This window comes from Seriola dumerili, unplaced genomic scaffold, assembly GCF_002260705.1.
Source record: "Seriola dumerili isolate Sdu_G_001 unplaced genomic scaffold, Sdu_1.0 BDQW01000056.1, whole genome shotgun sequence".
Taxonomy (NCBI): Eukaryota; Metazoa; Chordata; class Actinopteri; order Carangiformes; family Carangidae; genus Seriola; species Seriola dumerili.
Genome location: NW_019174311.1, coordinates 3,123,072 through 3,138,204, shown reverse-complemented (window position 1 = coordinate 3,138,204; position 15,133 = coordinate 3,123,072). Strand labels below are relative to the sequence as shown.

At 42.1% G+C, this 15,133-nt stretch overlaps 1 protein-coding gene across 1 annotated transcript in view; it reads right to left on the bottom strand.

The window, feature by feature from the left end:
* The window catches only part of LOC111219200 (phosphatase and actin regulator 3-like), a 30,834-nt gene that overhangs the window by 4,344 nt on the left and 11,357 nt on the right, over positions 1-15,133 (bottom strand). Inside the window, exons 2-7 of the mRNA XM_022741813.1 lie at positions 8,675-8,839; positions 7,529-7,696; positions 6,495-6,710; positions 5,116-5,344; positions 4,567-4,817; positions 2,655-2,808 (exon numbers count right to left, since the gene is read on the bottom strand). Of these exons, the coding sequence (XP_022597534.1) occupies positions 2,655-2,808; positions 4,567-4,817; positions 5,116-5,344; positions 6,495-6,710; positions 7,529-7,696; positions 8,675-8,839 (1,183 nt within the window). The remainder of the gene's footprint in view (positions 1-2,654; positions 2,809-4,566; positions 4,818-5,115; positions 5,345-6,494; positions 6,711-7,528; positions 7,697-8,674; positions 8,840-15,133) is intronic.

Here is a 15,133-nt window from a genome sequence, read left to right as displayed (position 1 = left end):
TGCTTACCTTCTTTCATCTTTGTTGGTGAGCTGAATAAATCAGAGATCACTGTCAATATTAAACACTATTTTGGTAGCAAAGTCAGATTTTCTTTGTGAGCCAAATGAATCACAAAATCTTATTACTGTGTGCTGCTCTCAGGTGACAGAAGACAGTTTATTTGTGATAACTGAGAATATCACACATTGACTCACTGTACCAGTTTCTCAACTACAGCTTTCTACAGCATACAATAGCAGAAATGAGATTTTGAGAGGTAACCCCAGAATACCATGATGACGCATAAATGCCTGTTGGCATGAGGGTTTCCATTTGCTACTCAGGATGTCCTAAATAATAATATGAGCTGGAATAGAAAAGCTTACTAAGCCAGCCAAGGGAGGAATGAAAAATCCAAACAAAAGAATGAAAAACCAGTGAGTGGGTGGCAGAGGCTTTCAGTCTTTTATTTCCGTTGCCAACTGTGCAAGGAGACAGAATTGGCCTTTCCCAGCTTTCATCCTTTTTCAAGTACAGTAGCAGGCACCCACCTGCCCCTCCCCCCCTATTATTTCTGCTGATATAACTCCCCGACAACACATTTGTGGAGAGAAGGGAGTGCATGGGGAGATGCATTATTGAACAGTGTCAGGAGCTAAGATTAGAAACAGCAGAGTGCGGCTGCAGCACAAGTGCCAGGTGGGGAGTCTAAAGATAGAAAGGTCATCTTTCTCTGGCACAATGGACGGACAAGGCGTCATTATCCGCCATAAGTCCTGGTGGCATTTTCTGCTTGATTGGCAGCAAATGTAACAGTAGATTTATATTGTGAGCTGTAGATAGGATGGAAAAAAAGAGGATTGAAGATTGAATCTAAAATGGGAGTTACCACCTCCAAATCCAGAGAAGAGTGTGATGGATTGTTTGGTGATTCAGTATGCATCCCCTGGGGAAATGAGCTTTTTTTTTCCTCCGATAAGTCTGCCCTCCTCTTCACCACTATGAGCTATATTTAGCCAGGATTTCCCCCCCGAAATGGTGCAGTATGCCTTCAATACATTCATATATTGTACTGTAGGATGAAAATGCATTCTTCTTGCATATGCTTGACACTGTAGGTGAATCCGAATAACTTGTTTAGATCTTCAAGATTTAAAGATGGCAGTGATCACCAAAGCAGCATAATAGAGCAGATGTTTGTTTTGCTTTTTTGTGTGAAGGATTTTACAAGTGCATAAAATCTACACAGATGCTCAAAATCCTGGAGCTGTGCAAAGGTTTTAGGTTTTTTTCAGCAATGTCAGCATGAAGCACACAAATAAAGCTGCTTTAAGGATCCTTATTGATCCTCCTGAGGTAATTCATCTCTTCTGTATTTGTTAAGAAATTTAAACGACTCTAAATCTTTTGAGCCATGTGCTGTGTAGAACGAGTTCTTTGTTTAACAAGCAGATTCTCTCACTGCTGTGCTACAAGTGGAGCCTCTCTGTCTTTAAAGCTTGGGCCCTGCTAGCTCTTATGCAAGCTACAGTCATGCTCCATCCTCACCTTTACATAAGCTGTGTGCACTGCGTGAACACCTGTACACTTTTTTTTCCCCCAAATAACAATAAAACATTTTCTTCCAGTCAATCTAAGAATAGATAAGGGAGGCAGTATTCTTAGTTGTCTCACAGACGGTCGATAGATCTTGTTCTCCAAAGTGTGGGTGGCTCTCCGCTCGGCTGCGAGTTATTGCACAGCAGGTTATGTAACACTGTGGTGTGTCCCTGTTTGATGCGCTGGTGTTAAAGAACCTGGGTCTTGTGACACAATCGCACACAAGAGTGCTGCTGTCAGTCTTTGGACATTTAGTTTCTCAGTTGTATTAGAAAAGCCAGTTCTATTAATGTCCTGGCAGGGAAGCACACATACAAACATCAGCGCTGCGTCTTGTCCCTAAGAGAATTCCTGGAAGCAGCGTCTGTCTGTACTTGTTGCACTCCAGGAACTGCGAGAAAAACTTCCAGGAGTTTACTGCGCATGTGCACATTTCATTCCCAAAAGATTTCCCGGATTTTATTCCATTTGGCCGTTCACTGGTTTGAGCGGATAGCTCACTTTTCCCCACATTTGGAAGCTTCTCAGTTACAACAGTTACATGCAGGGGTGGAATATGACAGAGAGGCTTCCCAGTGTGGGGGTTGGCCTTGAGTAAAAAGCATTACACCCAAAGTGATTCCTCTGAGCAGTAAGAGATTACACAACATAAATCAAGCCTGTGCAAAACAATATGATAATCCGTTTGGATCCGATTTTTATCTCACCTCCACCTACTGCTGGGTGTTATGTAACTGAGGCAATTAAGCATGTAGGTTTTCCCTGCAAAAACAATCACCTAGGTCTGTCGTGGGTTTTGCACTGTCGCACCATGAATAGCATGGAAGTCATTAATTAACTACTGATCTGCGTGATATTAATGGATCCTACCCACAGAGATATTTAAGCCAGGACAATGAGAAATTCTGTTACTGATATCATTAAAACATTTCATACTTAAATCACAAGCCAAACACATCATCCAACCTGATGCTCAACAGCGATCAATGAAACGTTTATTGCCATTACTTCAACAAATGGATTGCGAATACTACACAGGCACAGATAGTAGTGTGGAGAAGATTTCATCGCTTACTTGGCAAGTTTCATTTCGATCTGCTGGCGAATTTCCTGGCGCTCTTGGTCGCTCCTTGCTGGGAAGATATTTCTGTCCTCTAGCTCCTGCTTGCTGGGCCTGTTTCGTAGCTTGACAGCCAGCAACTCCTTCCTTAGCCTGCGAGGAAGTGTGCCTGCAACCATGCATACACGCATTAACACACAGGAAACTCTTAACATATTATCAGCCTTGTATACCTTTATAAGAGTCTTCTTCCTTTTCTTATCCTAACAATATGCAAAGGTAAATAAATAAAGTCTTCCAATCCCTGATCCCAAAATGCCACGAATGTCAGCAAATACCCTCACTAACTGAACATTACTCATAGTTCAGTTTGGAAGTATTTGGGCACAGCCACTATTTCCGTTCTTGCTCTGTACTGCAGCACATTTGAAAAGAAGTGAAACAGGAATTATTAGGGTAAAATGCTGACTCAGACCTTTAGCAGCGTTTGAGGATGTGCACATCCATATTACTATGTTGTGGCATGTAGGCCTTTTTATAAAGCAACTGCCAAAACTGGATTATCAACTGCACAAACCAGGCTATGTCCCCAGGGTCCCAGATCTCCAGGGGCCCCATAAGCCCCTGGTTCCCCCCTGTCAGCTCTGTCAGCAGATTTGTTTTTGACCTATAATGCTTCCATTTGACTATGTGAACGTATTTGTTTTGATGACTTTACATAAATGTTATGGTGAACTTGTCAGCATCATTTGTCTATTTTAGCACCTAGCAGCCACATAGCAACATAAGCATTTATTTGGTTTTGTGTTTCTGGTCACCTGACAAATGCTAGCGAGCGGAGCATGAATGTTGTATCATGCTCCACTCGCTAGCCACTCCTGTGGGAAATATCTGTCTCTTTAGCTGCTAACTGTTACCATATAGTCATCATCATTTTTTTCTGAAAACTGCTGCCTGCTGTGGTTGGAAATGGCACTGATGGGAGCAGTGAGAGTAAAGCAAATTATTAAAATTGTGCACCTTAAAACCAAAACGATGAGCTGAAAGACATACAATACTTTGTAGAGCTCAGAAGAACTGCTGAGCTGGGTGGTAATTCTGTGTGGGTACATCATTACAAGCTGCCACTTTCACATTACACATACACATATTCATTTGACCCATTGATAATATGGAAACATTGATTAGTGCAGCTTTAAGTTTTGCAAATTCGTAAATAAAAGTTAGTTTAATTAAAATACGCAAGCTTATTGTAACAGCAGAAAACCAAAGGCAAACTATAATCAAGATGCTGGCTATGACAGCCCCCAATGTTCAGTCAGTGCTGTAAGACAATGACAGGACTGTATTTGCTACACTCTTATCCCAGTAACTGTCCTCCTGTAAAAAACAAGCCCACAGGTCGTCTGTGCAGCAGGTTATTATGACCCATAGTTAGGTTTTGTTGCTAGGTGACATCTAGCAGCCATAGTAATTATGACAGGAGCAAAAGGAGACGTAGCGTAAAGAGAGACAAAGTCCACATCAGGAGGAGGTTGTGGTGGATGGATGGGTCCTCGACACTGTAAATGATACAGGAGAGTGGTGTTCGATTCCCCCGAGGTACGGTACACATGCTGCCGTAGGGGCGCCATATTTCAGCAGACAGTTTCAGCAGTGACTGCATTTCAGTCACTTCAGTAACACAATGACAGGACTGTACTTATCCCAGTACAGATGTAACCACATTCAAATTAAAGAAAACGCCAAGTACTTTAACCTCAGAGCGACTGTTTCATTTTAAAGCCAATATGGTCCAGTATGGTCCAGTATGGTCCAGACCAGTATGGTCCACTACAGAGTTGAATCAAAAACAAAAAGAATTGTGCAAATGTCCAAATGCTTACAGACCACACTTTAAATCACACCGTTAAGCTCTTCGACCCACCAGAGATGACAGACTCATTCCAGCCATCCAGGTCGGTGGGGAGGCCTGAGGTGTTGGAGAAGCACTGGTCCAGCCGCACGTTCTCCTTGTTCTCCTCTGCCTCCTTCTTGGGCCAGTCAGACCCTCCACCTCCCACACAGCCACCCACCAAAGATAATGTGTGTTGGTTCTCGGAGCTGCAGGAGCGAGAGAGCCGCCCGTCAGAACACCACAGCCGCGGGGGTGAGCCCTGCTCACACCCTTCATGGACACTGAGGGGAAGAAAGGTGGAATTAATGTCGATGGCGATGAGTTAAGGAAAACATCTGGATTTTAAATATAGATTTTATGATTGAGATTTAAAGCAATTGATTAATTATCTATTTGAAATTATATTGTTAGAAATGAGAGATTTGTGAGAAAATTATAGTCACCCAATATATAATATATATATCATATCCTACCAAATGGGATATAAGCCTCTCATCAGAACCAGCATTAGCTTTAACATCAGTGAGGCTGAACAGAGTTTCTTTAATACAGATATATGGGGTCAAGCAGAGGACTCACCTCTCCTGCCTGTTCTTGGAAGCGAAGGCTCTCTGCAGTTCCTCCATAATGCAGCTAGGGGGCATGGGAGGATGCATCATATTTCCTAGATGTGGGGACCCTGAGGGGTTGGCCAGGGGCCCTCGCAACGGCAGGGTCATTGAAGCCAGGCTTTCTGTGGCCCTGGGTGGAGGCTCCTTGGGGAGGTAGGAGTTAGGCAGGTGAGTGGGGAGCGACACAGGGCCTGAATCTGAAAGAGAGGGACGAGGAGAGAAACACTGGAGGTTAATAAACAAACCATTTTCTTTCCTGCATTAGTTTGCAGGTCACAGTTTATCTTCAGATACTAAGCTTAAGTTTGAGCAGCGCATTTACACTTTAGCTCATGGGAATTCAGACTCTCCAATCTACCCGGCCTTCACATCTGTTTAATATCAGAACAAAGTTGAAGAATGATTTTTTTTTTTTTTGTGCAAAAAAAAAAAAAATCCATGCCAATCTGACATCTGCAATACATCTAAAGAATGTACTGCATGTTCTGTACCACAGTGAATTGCTGAAAAATGTGGCTCATCTTAGACTGAGCACAGCAGTCTACAGGCTTGAGTCTGACTTACTCTAACCTTGACTCTGTAATAAGGTACTGGTACCAACTTTAAGATTTGTCCAACTACAGACTGGTTGCAAACTAAAGGAAAAAATGTCTTTGTAATGTGTTGTGTCACTGTGACCCAGCAGAGCAGCTTCAGTGCATCTCTGCACTGACTCAGCAAGCCTGGAACTACTTATGCGGATGAGCACAACTCTTATAAAAGATATCTACTCATTTAGAGCAAGTAACTAAGTGCTGTATTCAAGTACACTTGTGAGATTCTTGTACTTTACTCGAGTAATTCCATTTTATGATACTTTGTATTTCTAATCCACATTTCACAGGGAAATATTGTGCTTTTTACTCCACAACATTTATCCTGCCTGGTCTAAACTACAAAGTGCTTATGAAGTCATTAAAAGCAGCATGACAATAACTCCAGATTATGATTTTGAGTGCAAAATTTTTATTTGTGACATAGTATTTTTACATGTGGTATTGGTGCTCTTACTTTACAAAGGATCTATATACTTCTTCCAGCACTGAGTTTTGATGACGGTGGTGCCGGCGCTGTATCTGACACATATTCCATAGATTTATTGAAATATGTTGAGACTACAAATATGAAGGCCGCAACATATGATTCACATCATTTTTATACTTGTGCCCAGTATGGAAACATCTGTGTTAAGTTTTTAAGGTTTCACCCACCTGTTGCTCAAACTGAGCAGACACATGGTTTTATACATGTTTTTTTTAATGTACATTCGAGGGAAAAAAGACATTTCCTTAACCTCTGGGCACTCACCATCTCCAGCACTCAGCTGGGGCAAAAGTTTTGGAGGTACTTGTGGTGGGGACGTTCCGGGAGGAATCTCCTCCTCTGGTCTTTCATCCATCTGGTCCGTCATGTCCTGCAGCCCCTCAGGTAAATCCCCGGCAGGGTGCACCTCCTCGTCTCTTTCCTCCTCCGGATGCGGTACATTCTCCTCTACTCGTTCACAGTCCTGGAGAGGGGCAGCTACTGGAGGACATTAATGAAGGGGAACAAAACATTTATAAATGAGTGCTGTTGTGAAGAACAAAAACATGTTCTATTAAATGGATGGCAACTGGCGGCAACAGAATGTAAAGGAGTATTTCAAAGAGCAGTGAGGTTATTATTGACACGATTAAACTGAAATACAAATGAAAAAAGGTTTGGATAATACAATGAACCTGTGAGTAATTATTGAAATATAAGTTGTAAGAGTTGTTTTTGAATGAACATATTCTAAAATTAAAAACTGTATCGAGCAGCACCAGTTCTACTGGTAACAGTATGTACCACCAGACTGAAATGTACTGTATTAACTTTGTACATAAAAACCATATCCATGATGCACTTGTTACAGCATTGCATACAAAACTATTATGTGTCTAAGTGACAGAGGATTACAATCCTAGCAGGTGAGAGCAGAGGCAAAGAACGTCATTGAATTGTCTCTGCTGCCCTCTAATGGTGCATACTGTATGTAAAAACACTGATTCGAACACAAATGTCTCCATTATGTGAAAAATGGAAAAAAAAAAAAAAAAAAAAAAAAAAATTTCAACAGATGGAATTTTTTTATAACATTAGCATTGTTTTCATTTTTTTTTGTAAGAAGAGTATAAAATCTGTCCTCCTTCACATTATTTTAAAGCATTTTATCACATTGAACTCTGTTACACTCTCATACCAACTCATACTGACTCTCATACTCTACTATAAAGCTGAGACAAAGTTACCCCTCCACTTTACAAATCTGTTGCTTTTGCAGCTCTATAGTGTCTCTTGATCACAGTGAGGGACTGTCCTACCTGAAGGGGGGTGCTCCTCCTCAGGACCAAGGTATTCCACACTGCTGACTGTGAGGTTTGGGTTCAAAGGTCCCCCGAATCCTCCAAGCAGGACTGCACCATCTGAGCAGCAGCCCTGAGTGGGGGAACTGGGGTCGTGGCATAGAAGACCGCTGGATAATGCTACATCTGTGAGGGGATAAGAGGAGAGACGTATGTATGTGTAGCCATCGTGATTTCTGTGTTGTGCATAAACAAGATTGATATGCTTCTCTATGAATAGATATAATGTGAATGAAACTAAATTATCTTTGGAAAATATTGTAATTGTGACCGTGATGTGACCTGAACTGTGATGATCCAAAATGACATTCACTCTTTAAGCCACCTTGATTCAACAGCACTCTCCATTTACAGCAAGAGCATCACATTTCACCTTGTGCACAGCAAATATAAAGTGTAGATACCTGCTATACCTAAAGCAGGAACACAATGTGACTGTACAATGATTTATTATGACTGTTTATCTACTTTCATGATAACATATGATCATATTCTTTTATAATTTCACAAAACACAAACAAATTACTTAGAGGTAAATGTTGTTAAATGACCTCCTGACCTTTTTTTTTTTTTTTTTTAAAGAATGCAGAGAAATTATTTTTCAGAGGTTCAGATACTTAGCTCTGTGACGCGAATGTAATGATAACACAGGAAGCATCAGATCATGGTTCATTACATTTAAGTCTAATTGGTGTTTTGTGATATCTCATTTGCCATTTTGTGGTACATTCTGATATTGGCAAAATATTTTTATTGATTTTGTGATAAACTGATGTCGACTATATCCTCTTAAAAATCATTTCAGCAACATCAAAATTCACAAGCTACGTGTCAGTGCTATGTCAAGATTTTAAAATGCCTACAGTATTGTGTTGCATGTTTTTGTGGATACAATGACGTAAAATGTGGAAAACTCTTCCCTGGAGTCATTATGAAGTGATGAGTACAGACGTATTCAGACGGTTAGAACTATACTTGCCACATCTTTTCACCCACACCCTCTCATTATCTCTCCCTAATCTAATTCATTAGAGGGGATGAGGAGAAACGTGAGTGAGTCCTTCTGTTTGTGGAACCTGTAAATGCAACCTCCCTGCACTGTACCTGTGGAACTCTGCTTGAGCTTCTCATTTTTCTTTTTCCTCCACTTCCAGGGCTTGAAGATGCGCCCCAGGGTGGCCAGCTTGCTATTACGTCGGATGGGTGGAGTGTGGACCCCGCTCACCAGGCAACCTGTCCTCAGCACCCTCTGCTGGTCCACCACCTCTACTACAGACACAGAGGATATGGAGGAGAAGCCCAAAGAGGGCCCAAAGAGTTGGTACAGCAGGACGATATGGGGTGAGGAAAGAGTGGGTGGGGGTGTTGGCAGGAGGAGGATCAAAGGCAGGGAAGGAAGGCAAAGAGAGGGCAACAGGGAGAGGGAGTGTGTTGCAGTATGAAGGTGGGGATACAGGGATGAAGAAAAATCACCAAACGTGCAAAAGTAGGTGAAGGGCAAGAGAAAGAGGGGGAGAGAAGGCAGAGTACAATTAGTACACTCACCTCACTGAATAAACCATGATGGACTTCAAGTGCTGTGAACAGATTGAATTAGAAAGACTAATTTGATCAAGGCCCACTCCCTCACGGCTGTTATTTTCCTGTGAATCCCCTCTGTCCGAGCCATACGTCACGTATCAAAATAAACATCTCTCTCGCAGTCCAAATCTGGAGGGAGCATGAGAGGCTCATAAGACTACAAAAAGATGTCCCTCCCTGGAGACCAACAGGTGTGCCAGCCTCACTGCTTTCCCAGAAGCGGAATAACACTCAGCTCCCTGGTAAAACAAAGCTGATTGTTTTAATGTATCAACCTTCCTTATGCTAATACGCTGCTCCACTTCTACATGACTTTATATGATCTGTCCCAGCTCTCACACAACATACGTCTCCTCAGTGATCAGTTTTTTTCAGGAGGTGCAAATACCTCTGCAGTATGTTCCATAATGCCCTACAAAGTCCTAGCTAATCTTCCAGGGGTCCAAATAAAATGAAAACAAAAGAAAACATACATGGCAATGGTTGTACACAACATATATGCACACCAAAAGAAAAGCAAGCAATAATGACAATGATGCAAATAAAACACGAAACAACTTGTAACTAAAGCCCCAAAACAAAATGTGCATAAAACAGTCTCAACGATCACTGGAAAAAAAAATCTGCATCCAGGTGAGATTCATATGCAAATTATGTTTCAGGTGAAAGGAGTTAAATAGTATGCAGTAATCTATAAAGAGTGCAGTCCATGATATTAATTCATTAATCTGTTGTAATAACTGAGCTATTACATCTACTCTGCCACCATCCCTGCACAGAGAGCCTTGTCTCTCTTTAAAGGAATCTTGTATTTCAATGAATGATAACTGTGACTCATAACAAGCTGAGTGGGGGTCTACAGATCCATGTGCGCACACTGCCGCTGGATCCAGGCACAAAGAGAGCCAAAAAGAGGAAATGCACAATAAGCGCCATGTATTTAAGAGCTACATACGTCAATGTGACAAAAACGGAGCGATATCTGCCTTCAGGAGGCTGATATCTTTGTTCAAATATTCAGCTGAGGAGGAGGCAAGGATTTGTGATGGGGGAGGTTGGGGAGAGGAAGGGGGCGGGGGGAGATTTGTAGAGCGGCTCAGGGTGTGATATGGAGTACAGTGATGGAGGAGGGAGGATACAGCTGACTCCTTTTCAAGCTTTTTTTTTTGCAGCCCCTTGCTTCTTCCTTGAAGCACATGGGTGGGGAGTAGAAAGAGGATGGTGGTTAGCGATGGGGGGAGGAGAGGAGACAAGAGTAGAAAAGGATAGGAGAAACAAGGAAAGAGAGGGAGGGTGTTGGGAAAAGGAAAAGAGAGACAAGGAAAGGAAAGGAGGGAAGCGGAAAGAAAAGAAAAGGTGGCGTTAAGAAAAAGTGGGGTTTACAAGCAGTCCAGAGGAAACAGAAAAAGAAAAAAGAGGGAAGGAAAAGTATGGCAAAACGGAAAATAAGAGAAGAGATGAGATGAAAAGGGATAATTTCCAGTTTGGAATTTGATCCTAAAAGTTCCTGGAAACAGGTCAGTTGACCGTGCGCACCCGTCTCACTGTGTCATCATCACTACTGTCACACATTCAGTGGGGCAGACATGGCACTGCACGCAGAATCCAGGTCAAGCTTGAAGGAAGCGCACCCAGTCGCGCAGAGAAAAAAAAGCTTAAGAGAAGGAGAGGGGGAGAAGGAGGGGTAGAGGTGTCTGTGTGAGAGGGAAAGAGAGAGAGAGAATGTGTGTGTGTGGAGAAAGGGCCTGCTGCTGTTGCCATGGTGACCATATCCAGATGCTGCCGCAGCAGTAGGAGCCAGCGGGAGGAGCGAGTCAGTCTGTAGCTTAGAGGAGAGGAGGAGAGAGGAGAGGAGAGGAGCCCCCTACACAGACACTGCCTGTCACATCTGAAGCCAGTGGCAGCACCAAGTGCATTGTGGGTAGGGGTGAAGCCACATGGAGGACAAGATCTGTCTGCATTTTGAAAGAGGGAAGGAGATCGGAAGAGGGAGGGGGGGTGGGGGAGAAGGGGGATTCCAGGGAAAAGAGGCGAGAAGGAGAGATGGGAGGGGGCTGTTGCTATACGGAAGAGCTTGCAGGAGAATCTGGCCTCGTCCAATCACAGAGCAGCTATTTATAATGCATATCAAATAACTTCATTTTTCATAGAAGGGGTGGTTGTTCAGAGAAAATGACAGGAGTCCGGGTAGAGCAGAGGAATTAGGTGAAAACACATGCACGCACATGGAGATTTCTTTTATCCACTGGATGAGGGTGTTTCGAAATGTGTGTCAGATAAGCATGTACAGCCTACATGCACCATGTGGTGATGATGTGCATTTCTAATTAATATGCTAATGCAAATAGGATTTGTTAAATCCACGTGTCAGGCTGATGCAGTGGACCAATAGTGTGTTTCCTGTATTCCCATAGTCGTCTCCGACACAAGTCTGCACACACTGTAAGTCCAATCAGGTGGTGATGTCACGGCTTTACACAAGATAAAAGATTAAATTCCCAATATAATTCATAAACGACATCAGGAATGCAGGCAAGCATAAGCTACAGCTGCTAAACTCTAGACTGCATTAGTGCAGCGTGAACCCCTGAAATGATTTAAGACTGGAATAAAGTAGACAATATGATAATGTGACTTGGCAAGAAAACTAAAACACAGCGCGTTAACCAGGGACCACACCCCGCTTAACCAGCTTGTCAGCACATTCAGGAGCATAAGAGCTCTCCCCACATGTGCACACTGAGCACATCCCCCCTCCAAAGGGCCCAAGGTGAGAACTACCCAACAGGAATGTTTTTTTTTCTCTTAAATTGTAGGAAGTCTAAAAATGAAAGGTAGGCTGTTCTGCTCTGATAGTGACAACCACAAAGGCAAAGAATGAGACTGAACGACAACAACTCTGAATCCATTTGTGACCTTTTTGCAGCTTTTGCAATGAACAGGATTCACACTGAGAGGCAGGATAATATCAGCAGCGAGGTTGTGAGGGGCAAAGCCTCGGTTTGCTGAATCACCTGACAGAGCGATCTAGTGAATGGGCTTGTGTTTTTAAAGCTCCCTCTATAGTATTAAAAGATAAATCAGAATAAAACACCACTCCCCTGATAATCTAGTAGCTCACGGGGACAAAAATGATGTCAACTGTTTGCATCATTTGGCTGCATTACAAGTACATTGAACATCAAGTATTTATCGTGTAACATCTCATTTCACAAGCAGGTGTTTAAACCTCTCAAACACAATCAGCACTAAGCTCTCTGGAACATCACTGCTGAAGGCCTTGGAGGGTTTACCAGTAAGTCTGAAAATACTATTCATCCTTCAAGTCACAGTGCAACGTTTACAGCTTAAAATGATACAGTCAGGTTCACTTTCTTGGATAATGAAGTGCTATTTTTGTCCACCCATTAGCTGAGTCAGACATTTGAAAGAAGCTGTCCTAATCATTTACAGTTTCATTTTTCAGCCACGCTTGTGTGGCTTTGAGGAAGGCAATGTCAGGCTGTTTGTTGGTCATTCAATCAACCACTTTAGACTGAAATTTCTCAACTATTACATGTCTTGCCAAGAACTTTTGTAGAAAAAAATCACGGTACCCAGAGGATGAATCCTACTAACTTTGGTAATCTATGGATTTTTCCACTAGTGCCACCGTAAGGCTGACATTTTAGTTTTTGAGTGAAATATCTTGACAACTATTGTTTGCCATGGCATTTGGTAGAGAAATGAATGGTCCCTCTAGCACCATTTGTCCAGTACTTTGAGTAATTTCCACCAGCCTCACCTGTACTTTGTACATAGGGCTGATTAGCAAATGTTAGCATCTTAGCATGCTAATACGCTAAACTAAATGTTCAACACAGTATACATATCTCCTTAACATTAGCATGGTAGCATTGTCACTGTGGTCATGTTGCCATGCTAGCCTTAGCATTTTGCTCACAGCACCACTTTGTCTAAGTAGCTACAGAGTACTATGACTGTACACTCCTACTACTGTATCTGTTGCAAGCACCTCTACAACAAACCTATGGCTAATAAGAAAAATATGCATCATTGTGCAGCCTTCCTTCTAAATACTGTATGCGCGCTTCAGTGCCCTCATCATAGATATAAATAACATCAAACAGACCCTTAACTTCCATCAACTCTGGAGGCCCCAGAGAGCCTTGGTTCCTTGCTCCAGCCCCCTGCTCCTTCCACCCAGGCAACTGACAATGTGCCCTTGAATGGACCACCTCCTTACCGGCTGCCACGCCAGCTATCCTCCTCTCTTTGCCCCCCTGGCTTTACAACTGTGCTGCCATCTGTCTGTAGCCCCATTGCCTCAGGGGCCCGGCCACAGTTAGGGCACCCAGCTATAGCAACTCGCATGGAGAGAGTGAGCAGCAGAAGAGCTAAAGCAATGTAAAAAGAAAAGAGTATGAAAGCGAAAGAAATGCTGAGATCAAGAATGGTAGCGGACAGCTACAGAGTGATGACACTTTCAACAATAATATATGATCAAAATGACAATATATATACTGTACATACAATAATAAAATTACTGATGAGAAAATAATAGATTTTTCTATTCAGGAGAGTTTCATTAAAAATGTATTTTGGACAATTCTGAAACTGTAAATTCATTGGGTAGATGACCAAAGCATCACTGTAGGCACTGAGGTTTGTGATTTTCTTTTTCATATGAATGAAAGCCCAATCTGGAGTACAACATTCTCATTTACAATCTATGCTGAATTAAATTATTAATACTAAAGGAGAAAAAACACATTGTATACCCACTGAGTGCTCCATATTAGCTCTAATAAATAGGTTCTGGCCTAAACAAAAATGACTCATCCTCACATGGATGTTGTGTTCTGTAATTTGTTTGGGAAAGAAACCCATTTCTCAGAAGACAGGATATCAGGGTGTAAGGCTACATGAGTCTGCAAAGGTCAAGCCTCCAGATCATCAAAGTGATTACAGCCCAAGTGTGAAACTCCAGTGTGTGGGCTACTGGCATCAAGAGAGTGAAATGATGTCAGTGAGGCCAGCAGCCAATAGGAAGTGCCTGGGGCCCTTGTTTGTTACCATATGTTGGTGTTGAGAATGAGGACTAGTGGGTGGCTTCACGTGTAAGCCTTTGCTGCAGAATCAACAAGGAGGACTCTATGGATCTGGTTCATTCCCAGTTTCTCTGTTTTCACTTGAGAGTTTAGAATTTTCATGAAACTTGGCGGACAGGTAGATGTAGCGGTGACTACAAACTGATTAGGCTTAAGTGGTGATTGCTAGGTCTTCATGACTGTTTTGTCTGAACTAAACTTTTTGTCAGAACTTTGTCAAGTCAGTAAAAATGTATCCCTTGTGACATCATCGGGGTTATATGGTTTCACTTAGGAAAAACCTTTAACAGACAGCCATACAAACTACGTGGTGAATTTTTCTTGGAGCTTGAATCATAGGGACTGATTGTCAGGATATCTCATCCTCGGATCCAAAGACCATTCTTTAAAAAAAAAAAAAAAATCTGCCCCTCATAAGTCTGCAAACTTTAGTTCAGTGTTATGCCACTATAATATTTCTTTAAAACAAAAAACAAAACATCTTCATTCACCCGAAATGATGCCAAAACATCAAAGCTCAATATCTGAGAAGTATGTCAGATGTTGATAGAAATGTTCAGGGCACTCAAGTATGTAAAGTATCAGATTTTTTTGTAAGTAGTTTTTGTTTGCTGGGTGAAGAAATAAGGCCTTCAATATAAAATGTCTTATAAGTGTAGTAGGACTGAAGAGCAGAAGGTTTAAAAACTGAGGTTTGTGCTCTTTAAATGTTTTCATATGGTTGTTATTGACCACTATTATTAAAAATAGCTACCACCGCTTATCCAGAACTACTCAAAATATGGATTATAATAATTCTGAGACACACACATGCACAAGCACATACATACATGACACATTTAGACACAGACACGCCTCTGCATCTCAACCG